This window comes from Anomaloglossus baeobatrachus, chromosome 12, assembly GCF_048569485.1.
Source record: "Anomaloglossus baeobatrachus isolate aAnoBae1 chromosome 12, aAnoBae1.hap1, whole genome shotgun sequence".
Classification (NCBI taxonomy): Eukaryota; Metazoa; Chordata; class Amphibia; order Anura; family Aromobatidae; genus Anomaloglossus; species Anomaloglossus baeobatrachus.
This window is the reverse complement of record NC_134364.1, coordinates 1,537,061-1,549,216: the sequence shown is the minus strand read 5'-3', so window position 1 is coordinate 1,549,216 and position 12,156 is coordinate 1,537,061. Positions and strand designations below refer to the sequence as shown.

General features: G+C 52.5%; 1 protein-coding gene across 1 annotated transcript in view; it reads right to left on the bottom strand.

The window, feature by feature from the left end:
* Window positions 1-10,207, bottom strand: part of FLVCR2 (FLVCR choline and putative heme transporter 2) — a 44,864-nt gene extending 34,657 nt beyond the window's left edge. Inside the window, 7 exon segments of the mRNA XM_075330068.1 lie at window positions 588-693; window positions 792-902; window positions 1,244-1,347; window positions 1,446-1,513; window positions 1,649-1,795; window positions 7,514-7,655; window positions 7,828-10,207. Coding sequence (XP_075186183.1) covers window positions 588-693; window positions 792-902; window positions 1,244-1,347; window positions 1,446-1,513; window positions 1,649-1,795; window positions 7,514-7,655; window positions 7,828-8,379 — 1,230 coding nt within the window. The 5' untranslated portion in view covers window positions 8,380-10,207.
* Window positions 10,208-12,156: the final 1,949 nt, after the last annotated feature.

The window sequence follows — 12,156 nt, the reverse complement described above, 5'->3', positions numbered from 1 at the left end:
GGAAAAGGCGGAGGGAGGAAACCCAGCCCTGAGGAAAAGGCGGAGGGAGGAAACCCAGCCCTGAGGAAAAGGCGGAGGGAGGAAACCCAGCCCTGAGGAAAAGGCGGAGGGAGGAAACCCAGCCCTGAGGAAAAGGCGGAGGGAGGAAACCCAGCCCTGAGGAGGCAGACCGTGCACAAGGCAGCAGGTTAAAAATTAACTCCGAGATTGCTGCCCGAATGTCAAACATGTCCCAGTAGTTACTGGAGTCATGAAATTGAGAGTTCTCTAAGCTGACAATAATATTTCGGCTCCCAGCTGGGCTACTGTATCCAGAGCGATTCTTACTAGACACCGCTGTAGGACACTATGTGCCCACTTTGAATCAAGGCTGCTCCAGCATACCGCCAAGGATCCTCCGTCCCAGAGACAGGACACCACATTGAAGGAGGGAAGTTTCCCTTTTACTTTCTGCTCTTGGCTTCCGCTCCAATGTTTGGGCCGATTCCTCTCAGGAATTGTAATTACCGTGATCCGTAAAAAAACAAACATACAACAAAGAAGCAAGTGATGTATGGCATTCTGGCCCCTCCCCCTTGTATAAGTACCTGAGCGGACACATTCAGAAGTCCCGATGACGTTCCCTCCGATTCTGGATGAGTTAATTCTGCTGCAAACTCAAAGCCAAGTGGAAGATACCCCGTCATGAAGAACCTGGGAGGAGGAGACCACCATTATCTATGTAACCCTCAACGTTACATAAAACATGAAAAGCACCCGCTGCATGAGGGGCGCACACTGCAAAGACTCACCCCAAACACCCCGCCGTAATGAAGACCAGCCACAGGTATCCCAGGTCCAAGGTGAAGGTAAACACCAGCATCCCCACTAGTGAGAAGATGTACACCCCCAGGGTGGTCTGTCTGCAAGAGAAAGCCTGAGAGACAGAGGGCGACCACCAAACACTCCTTCCTCACACATAGCCTTTGCCCTGGTTACACTTATGAGCCCCCATTTTCATCTCACGCGCCCTCCCCATGTTCACAGTTGTCCCCCCCATTTTCTTCACCCCCCATGCTCACAGTTGACCCTCCCCATTTTCTTCACTCTCACCTCCTATACTGACACTTGTCCCCCCCATTTTTATCCCACGCACCCCCCATGCTGACACTTGTCCCCCCCATTTTCATCCCACGCACCCCCCATGCTCACATTTGTTCCCCCCATTTTCATTCGCCCATGCCCCCATATTCTTCACACATACTTGTAGGTTTTTGTCCTATCCAGCCAGAATCCAGTAACCAGCGCTCCGCACATTCCCGCTAGGGTAATAGTCAGCCCAATGCGGCCGGCGTTCACTTCTTCATTCTGTGCAGAAGAGCAATCAGTGAATGCAGAGTGAACCGCGCCGAGCGAACCGCGCCGAGCCAACCGTGCCGAGCACCAAAGTGCCACAATCCACTCACTGGGTAAAACTCCATCACCATGCGGTTCAGAAGGGTTGAGATAGAATAAAAGGCACCGGTGTTAAGTCCTAAATTCAAGAAAAAGGTCAGAGTAAAATCAATGATAACCCCCCTGCTGGAGGCAAAGGGCGACCAAGAGACCCAAAGCCTCAACCCACTGAGGACACCAAAAGCCACCATGATCTGAAGCCCCAAAGACTCACCGTATGACAAAACCAGGAGAATGAAGTTAGGGTTCTTCAGGAGCCGTAGAATGGAAAGTTTATACGAATACTGATCACCGGCAGAAGAGGAGGAATGGTGCACGGCCTGAGCTAAGGTGGGGGGCAGCGGCGGGCGGTCCTGAAACACTGAAACCAACACCGAGAAGTAAAAGTGGGGAAATGACAATTCCTACACCAGTTATATACACACAAAGCAGCTCCTCACCAACAAATTCCCTACACCTCCATCCTGCCCCGTATCTGCTGTTCCTGTACACTACACCTCAATCCTGCCCCGTATCTGCTGTTCCTGTACACTACACCTCAATCCTGCCCCGTATCTGCTGTTCCTGTACACTACACCTCCAATCTGTCCCGCATCTGCTGTTCATGTACACTACACCTCCATCCTGCCCAGTGTCTGCTGTTCCTGTACACTACACCTCCATCCTGTCCCGTATCTGCTGTTCCTGTACACTACACCTACGTCCTGCCCCGTATCTGCTGTTCCTGTACAGTACACCTCCGTCCTGCCCCGTATCTGCTATTCCTGTACACTACCCCTCCATCCTGCCCCATATCTGCTGTTCCTGTACACTACACCTCCGTCCTGTCCAGTGTCTGCTGTTCCTGTACACTACACCTCCATCCTGCCCAGTGTCTGCTGTTCCTGTACACTACACCTCCAATCTGTCCCGTATCTGCTGTTCCTGTACACTACACCTCCGTCCTGTCCCGTATCTGCTGTTCCTGTACACTACACCTCCGTCCTGCCCCGTATCTGCTGTTCCTTTACACTACACCTCCGTCCTGCCCAGTGTCTGCTGTTCCTGTACACTACACCTCCGTCCTGCCCAGTGTCTGTTGTTCCTGTACACTACACCTCCAATCTGTCCCGTATCTGCTATTCCTGTACACTACACCTCCGTCCTGCCACGTATCTGCTGTTACTATACACTACACCTCCGTCCTGCCACGTATCTGCTGTTCCTGTACACCACACCTCCATCCTGCTTCATATCTGCTGTTCTTGTACACCACACCTCCATCCTGCCCCGTATCTGCTATTCCTGTACACCACATCTCCGTCCTGCTTCATATCCGCTATTCCTGTACACTACACCTCCAATCTGTCCCGTATCTGCTATTCCTGTACACTACACCTCCGTCCTGCCACGTATCTGCTGTTCCTGTACAGTACACCTCCGTCCTGCCCCGTATCTGCTATTCCTGTACACTACCCCTCCATCCTGCCCCATATCTGCTGTTCCTGTACACTACACCTCCGTCCTGTCCAGTGTCTGCTGTTCCTGTACACTACACCTCCATCCTGCCCAGTGTCTGCTGTTCCTGTACACTACACCTCCAATCTGTCCCGTATCTGCTGTTCCTGTACACTACACCTCCGTCCTGTCCCGTATCTGCTGTTCCTGTACACTACACCTCCGTCCTGCCCCGTATCTGCTGTTCCTTTACACTACACCTCCGTCCTGCCCAGTGTCTGCTGTTCCTGTACACTACACCTCCGTCCTGCCCAGTGTCTGTTGTTCCTGTACACTACACCTCCAATCTGTCCCGTATCTGCTATTCCTGTACACTACACCTCCGTCCTGCCACGTATCTGCTGTTCCTATACACTACACCTCCGTCCTGCCACGTATCTGCTGTTCCTGTACACCACACCTCCATCCTGCTTCATATCTGCTATTCCTGTACACCACATCTCCGTCCTGCTTCATATCCGCTATTCCTGTACACTACACCTCCCACTACACCTCCATCCTGCCCCGTATCTGCTATTCCTGTAGACGCCACCTCCATCCTGCTTCATATCTGCTATTCCTGTACACTACACCTCGGTCCTGCCCAGTCTCTGCTGTTCCTGTTCACCACACCTCCGTCCTGCCCTGTATTTGCTGTTCCTGTACACTACACCTCCGTCCTGCTTCATATCTGCTATTCCTGTACACCACACCTCCATCCTGCCCCGTATCCGCTATTCCTGTACACCACACTTCCATCCTGCCTCATATCTGCTATTCCTGTACACTACACCTCCATCCTGCCCCGTATCTGCTATTCCTGTACACCCCACCTCCGTCCTGCATCATATCTGCTATTCCTATACACTACACCTCACACTAGACATCCATCCTGCCCGTATCTGCTATTCCTGTACACCACACCTCCATACTGCCCTGTATCCGCTATTCCTGTACACTACACCTCCATCCTGCCTCATATCTGCTATTCCTGTACACCACACCTCCCACTACACCTCCATCCTGCCCTGTATTTTCTATTCCTGTACACCCCACCTCCGTCCTGCATCATATCTGCTATTCCTATACATTACACCTCACACTAGACCTCCATCTTGCCCGTATCTGCTATTCCTGTTCACCACACGTCCATCCTGCCCCGTATCTGCTGTTCCTGTACACCACACCTCCATCCTGCCCCGTATCTGCTGTTCCTGTACACCACACCTCCGTCCTGCCCAGTATCTGCTATTCCTGTACACCACACCTTTAGCCTGCTTCATATCTGCTATTCCTGTACACTACACCTCCATCCTGTCCCGTATCCGCTATTCCTGTACACCACACCTCCGTCCTGCTTCATATCTGCAATTCCTGTACACCACACTTCCATCCTGTCCCGTATCTACTGTTCCTGTACACACACCTCCATCCTGCCCTGTATCTGCTATTCCTGTAAACCACACCTCCATCCTGTCCCGTATCTGCTATTCCTGTACACCACACCTCCGTCCTGTCCCGTATCTGCTATTCCTGTACACTACACCTCCATCTTGCCCCGTATCTGCTATTCCTGTACACCACACCTACGTCCTGCTTCATTTCTGCTATTCTTGTACACCACACCTCCCACTAGACCTCCATCCTGCCCCGTATCTGCTATTCCTGTACACCACACCTCCGTCCTGCCCCATATCTGCTATTCTTGTACACCATCCTCCCCCGTATTTGCTATTCCTGCACACACCTCCATCCTGTCCCGTATCTGCTGTTCCTGTACACCACACCTCCGTCCTGCCCCGTATCTGCTGTTCCTGTACACCACACCTCCCACTACACCTCCTTCCTGCCCCGTATCTGCTATTCCTGTACACCACAGCTCCGTCCTGCCCGTATCTGCTATTCTTGTACACCATCCTCCCCCGTATCTGCTATTCCTGCACACACCTCCATCCTGTCCCGTATCTGCTGTTCCTGTACACCACACCTCCGTCCTGCCCCGTATCTGCTGTTCCTGTACACCACACCTCCATCCTGTCCCGTATCTGCTATTCCTGTACACCACACCTCCCACTACACCTCCTTCCTGCCCCATATCTGCTATTCCTGTACACTACACCTCCATCCTGCTTCATATCTGCTATTCCTGTACACACTTCCATCCTGTCCCGTATCTGCTGTTACTGTACACCAGTCTTCCGTCCTGCCCCATATCTGCTATTCCTGTACACTACACCTCCATCCTGCTTCATATCTGCTATTCCTGTACACCAAACCTCCGTCCTGTCCCGTATCTGCTATTCCTGTACACCACACCTCCGTTCTGCCCCGTATCGGCTATTCCTGTACACCACACCTCCGTTCTGCTTCATATCTGCTATTCCTGTACACCACACCTTCATCCTGCCCCATATCTGCTGTTCCTGTACACCACACCTCCGTCCTGCCCCGTATCGGCTATTCCTGTACACCACACATTCGTCCTGCTTCATATCTGCTATTCCTGTACACCACACCTTCATCCTGCCCCATATCTGCTGTTCCTGTACACCACACCTCCGTCCTGCCCCGTATCTGCTATTCCTGTACACACCTCCATCCTGCCCTGCATCTGTTATTCCTGTACACCCCACCTCCATCCTGCTTCATATCTGCTATTCCTGTACACCGCACCTCCGTCCTGCCCCGTATCTGCTATTCCTATACACCACACCTCCGTCCTGCTTCATATCCGCTATTCCTGTACACTACACCTCCATCCTGTCCCGTATCTGCTATTCCTTTACACTACACTTCCGTCCTTCCCATTGTCTGCTGTTCCTTTACACTACACCTCCGTCCTGTCCAGTGTCTGCTATTCCTTTACACTACACCTCCGTCCTGTCCCGTGTCTGCTATTCCTTTACACTACACCTCCGTCCTGCCCCGTGTCTGCTGTTCCTTTACACTACACCTCCGTCCTGCCCAGTGTCTGCTGTTCCTTTACACTATACCTCCGTCCTGCCCAGTGTCTGCTGTTCCTTTACACTACACCTCCGTCCTGTCCCGTGTCTGCTATTCCTTTACACTACACCTCCGTCCTGTCCCGTGTCTGCTATTCCTTTACACTACACCTCCGTCCTGCCCCGTGTCTGCTGTTCCTTTACACTACACCTTCGTCCTGCCCAGTGTCTGCTGTTCCTTTACACTACACCTCCGTCCTGCCCAGTGTCTGTTATTCCTGTACACTACACCTCCGTCCTGTCCCGTGTCTGCTGTTCCTTTACACTACACCTTCGTCCTGTCCCGTGTCTGCTGTTCCTTTACACTACACCTCCGTCCTGCCCAGTGTCTGCTGTTCCTTTACACTACACCTCCGTCCTGTCCAGTGTCTGCTATTCCTTTACACTACACCTCCGTCCTGTCCCGTGTCTGCTATTCCTTTACCCTACACCTCCGTCCTGTCCCGTGTCTGCTATTCCTTTACACTACACCTCCGTCCTGTCCCGTGTCTGCTATTCCTTTACACTACACCTCCGTCCTGCCCCGTGTCTGCTGTTCCTTTACACTACACCTCTGTCCTGCCCAGTGTCTGTTATTCCTGTACACTACACCTCCGTCCTGTCCCGTGTCTGCTATTCCTTTACACTACACCTCCGTCCTGTCCCGTGTCTGCTGTTCCTTTACACTACACCTCCGTCCTGCCCAGTGTCTGCTGTTCCTTTACACTACACCTCCGTCCTGTCCAGTGTCTGCTGTTCCTTTACACTACACCTCCGTCCTGTCCTGTGTCTGCTGTTCCTTTACACTACACCTCCGTCCTGCCCAGTGTCTGCTGTTCCTTTACACTACACCTCCGTCCTGCCCCGTGTCTGCTGTTCCTTTACACTACACCTCCGTCCTGTCCCGTGTCTGCTGTTCCTTTACACTACACCTCCGTCCTGCCCCATGTCTGCTGTTCCTTTACACTACACCTCCGTCCTGTCCCGTGTCTGCTGTTCCTTTACACTACACCTCCGTCCTGCCCCGTGTCTGCTATTCCTTTACACTACACCTCCGTCCTGTCCAGTGTCTGCTATTCCTTTACACTACACCTCCGTCCTGCCCAGTGTCTGCTGTTCCTTTACACTACACCTCCGTCCTGCCCCGTGTCTGCTGTTCCTTTACACTACACCTCTGTCCTGTCCCGTGTCTGCTATTCCTTTACACTACACCTCCGTCCTGTCCCGTGTCTGCTGTTCCTTTACACTACACCTCCGTCCTGCCCAGTGTCTGCTGTTCCTTTACACTACACCTCCGTCCTGTCCCGTGTCTGCTGTTCCTTTACACTATACCTCCGTCCTGCCCCGTGTCTGCTGTTCCTTTACACTATACCTCCGTCCTGCCCAGTGTCTGCTGTTCCTTTACACTACACCTCCGTCCTGTCCCGTGTCTGCTGTTCCTTTACACTATACCTCCGTCCTGCCCCGTGTCTGCTGTTCCTTTACACTACACCTCCGTCCTGCCCCGTGTCTGCTGTTCCTTTACACTACACCTCCGTCCTGTCCCGTGTCTGCTGTTCCTTTACACTACACCTCCGTCCTGTATCTTCTTTTCCTTACGTTCAGATTTGGATGATGCGCACCAAATATTACCAAGGTGAAGAGCAGGCTGGCGGCTGCCGCGGTCCCGTAGAACATGATGCCGATGTGATGTGATAGCTTCTCTTTATCTTCTATGTTGGGAACCAGAACTGGGGGTAAGAGGAAGCCCACGGCCACCCCGAGCTGGAGAACAGAGAACACAGCCAGATGATAGAATGAAGAGCTGTGGGAAGGTGCAGCATGGTGAACAGAATACGCGGTGCACCTTTTTGCAGTCTCCTACATTGTCTGGCATTTTATCACCCTCCTGCTGCCTACTACCCCCAGCAGGGACTACATCCCCAGAGGAACGCACCTGATTGCCAAAAACGCCAACAGAGCAGGCGGTGGAGACTTCGGTGGAGCTGAACCACACGGACGCAATGTGTGCCGGCATTCCCAGGATGAAGACTTGAGCCGCCGCACATATTAACTGGCCAAAGAGCGTGACGCCGTACAGGTCCGGCCGGGCGCTGGCCGTCTTTATCCAGGCGCCCAGGCAGTTGAGTCCTGATCCCACCAGTGCGATGAGGCGCAGGCCACGAGTGTCCAGCAGCCAGGCCACGGGGAATATAAGCGGGATGTACACCAGCATGTAGGCCATGGAGAGCCAGTCAATGGCGAAGCTGCCGACACCATAGAAGCCGATGAAGATGTTACTGATTATGCCATACTGCAGCCACTGGAAGGCGTTACACAGCGAGTAGGAGCTGAAGAGCAGCACCATGAGCCAGCGCCGGCGATACAGCCTGGTCACCGGAGCCGACGGCACACCCGCTCCATTGGAGACCCGCTCCGCCGAGGACACCTTCTCCGAGCCATCACCTCCAGGGTGCACATCTCCCCATGAGAGCCCCAACGAGGCCATCACTGCTCAGAGAACGCACCAGAACCGACAATCCGGGACTTCTTCAGGAGAAGGCGGCCTACGCAGGATGAGGCGCCCTACCCAGGACGAGGCGCCCTACCCAAGACGACGAGGCGCCCTACCCAAGACGACGAGGCGCCCTACCCAAGACGTCGAGGCGCCCTACCCACGACGACGAGGCGCCCTACCCACGACGACGAGGCGCCCTACCCACGACGACGAGGCGCCCTACCCAAGACGACGAGGCGCCCTACCCAAGACGACGAGGCGCCCTACCCAAGACGACGAGGCGCCCTACCCACGACGACGAGGCGCCCTACCCAAGACGACGAGGCGCCCTACCCAAGACGACGAGGCGCCCTACCCAAGACGACGAGGCGCCCTACCCAAGACGACGAGGCGCCCTACCCAAGACGACGAGGCGCCCTAACCAAGACGACGAGGCGCCCTAACCAAGACGACGAGGCGCCCTACCCAAGACGAAGAGGCGCCCTACCCAAGACGAAGAGGCGCCCTACCCAAGACGAAGAGGCGCCCTACCCAAGATGAAGAGGCGCCCTACCCAAGATGAAGAGGCGCCCTGCTCAAGAGACGATGACAACCTCCACAACAAGTAGCCTCTACAGGAGACTACAACCTCCACAACTGGCAGCCTCCACAGCCACAGGAGACTACAACCTCCACAGCCACAGGAGACTACAACCTCCACAACTTGCAGCCTCTACAGCCTCCACAGGAGACTAAAACCTCCACAACAGGCAGCCTCTACAGCCTCCACAACAGGCAGCCTCTACAACAGGCAGCCTCTACAGCCTCCACAACAGGCAGCCTCTACAGCCTCCACAACAGGTAGCCTCTACAGCCTCCACAACAGGTAGCCTCTACAGCCTACACAACAGGCAGCCTCTTCAGCCTACACAACAGGCAGCCTCTTCAGCCTACACAACAGGCAGCCTCTACAGCCTACACAACAGGCAGCCTCTACAACCTCCACAACAGGCAGCCTCTACAACCTCCACAACAGGCAGCCTCTACAACCTCCACAACAGGTAGCCTTTACAGCCTCCACAACAGGCAGCCTCTACAGCCTCCACAACAGGCAGCCTCTACAGCCTCCACAACAGGCAGCCTCTACAGCCTCCACAACAGGCAGCCTCTACAGGAGACTACAGCCTCCACAACAGGCAGCCTCTACAGCCTCCACAACAGGCAGCCTCTACAGCCTCCACAACAGGCAGCCTCCACAAGAGACTAAAACCTCCACAACAGGCAGCCTCTACAGCCTCCACAACAGGTAGCCTCTACACGAGTACACAACCTCCCCAGCAGTGTGGAGACCTCTCAGCCTCTGCAGTCCTCTGTGTTGTCTCTTCCGTTCTGTGGTCGCGATCACACGATTATTCTTCCTCTTATTTTCTCCATTGAAACTGCAGCCAGATCCGCTCTCTGCCCCCGGGGTCTCCGCTCTCTGCCCCCGGGGTCTCCGCTCTCTGCCCCCGGGGTCTCCGCTCGGGGTCTCCGCTCTCTGCCCCCGGGGTCTCCGCTCGGGGTCTCCGCTCTCTGCCCCCGGGGTCTCCGCTCAGGGTCTCCGCTCTCTGCCCCCGGGGTCTCCGCTCGGGGTCTCCGCTCTCTGCCCCCGGGGTCTCCGCTCGGGGTCTCCGCTCTCTGCCCCCGGGGTCTCCGCTCGGGGTCTCCGCTCTCTGCCCCCGGGGTCTCCGCTCGGGGTCTCCGCTCTCTGCCCCCGGGGTCTCCGCTCGGGGTCTCCGCTCTCTGCCCCCGGGGTCTCCGCTCGGGGTCTCCGCTCAGTCACCGGTGCAAATAAAAGTTTTCTAATTACTGACTCCGCCCCCAACTCTGATTGGCCAGTAGTTATTAAAGTTACTAATCGAACCTCCTCCTTGTAACACGTGGCTAAAAGTAACCACGCCCCTGAAAGATAAATAATCCTACAACAACCAATTACGAACATCCTTGGGTAACCACGCCCCCAACCTCCGGACATCATCATCATAATAATGATAATAACAATAATAATAATAATGATAAAAATAATAATAATGATAATAATGATAATAATAATGATAATAATAATGATAATAATGATAATAATAATAATGATAATAATAATGATAATAATAATGATAATAATAATGATAATAATGATAATAATAATAATGATAATAATAATGATAATAATAATGATAATAATGATAATAATAATGATAATAATGATAATAATAATAATGATAATAATAATGATAATAATAATAATAATAATGATAATAATGATAATAATAATGATAATAATAATGATAATAATGATAATAATAATAATGATAATAATAATAATGATAATAATGATAATAATGATAATAATAATGATAATAATAATGATAATAATAATGATAATAATGATAATAATAATGATAATAATAATGATAATAATAATGATAATAATAATGTGTCACAAACCACCGGGGGGGTCACTCAGAAATCCCCCGCGCTGGCTACCAGTACGTCACAATCGGGGGGTAACAAGTGGGGGTCACCCCTCCTTTATACCTCCCGACCGACAGACAGAGCACGTGACGCGCTCTCTAGCGCCCCTCTTATAGTCAGGCCAATTATGGAATTGCCCGACAATAAGCAAGGAGGCCGCTATACTACTTATGCCGATTATTGAAGGGTCCCCGGTGAGAGTAAGGTATATATTCCCCCGACCTCCGCGGGCGGAATATATAAAACCTCCCCGAATCTCACTGGCCTCCCCACAATAATCCTTGGCACAAACTCGCTGCCACCAACCGCTTCACGGTAACTATTAGCCGAACACACAGACGTGGGATTCAAGATCGAGATAACAGAACAGCCCAAGATTAATTATATAATTTAATCAGCCTAAAGCACACTAGAAACTACAATATATACAATAGGGAATCTACAGAATATACATATGTCAGAGTACAGTTACAGATAAAGCATGGTTTACAAACAGGCATACACAGTTCCAGCAGTTACCTTGTTGCGTCTGGCCACAGGGGGGCGCTGTAGACCAGGTTTCCAGGAACTCCCTCACAGGTCTTTCCCAACCAGGCCCCCGAGCAAAAGAACACTGGAAAATGGCCGAAGTAGGGTTATCAACCTGGGCAATCCAGGTCCCCTCCTACCTTAGTGACCTCACAGGGAAGCACTGCCACTCCCCCTGCATGGATCAGAATTATCCAGCAAAGGGGATTTTGGCTATAACTTTGCCTGGGAGCGTCGTAGGCGGACGCCAATGCTCTCATTGTGACAGTTATGAATTTAGCTACAGAACGAGGGGACTCATGACCTGTCTGCCAGTTCCCCATTGGCTGATATCACGCCTGGGGTATTTCCCAATGTCCTGCTCCCATAAAAAGGGTGTGCCGGCATCGTCCGCATGCGGAGACACCATTTTTATGGTTGCCATATTTATCGGAAATATGGCTTGCGAGATATGAACCATTTTTTACTGGAGTCGTTCTGTCTGGCTATTTCCATAGCCTTGCTAACTAGCTAGCAGCTCCTACTACAGGGTGACGGCAGGGAGTCATCCTGTGTCCATTGTCCTAAAGCCACCTAATTTCCATATCACAGGACATGGCCATGGAATTTGTTGCTAAACCAGTTGTGTGAAGGAAAGGGGGGGTGACACCAGGAGAGGGCTTCCTGACATACTTGAATATCATGATTTATCGTCATCTCTCCGGATTTACCTCACACCTCCCCCCTTTTGAGGGCGCTAGGGGGCAGCAC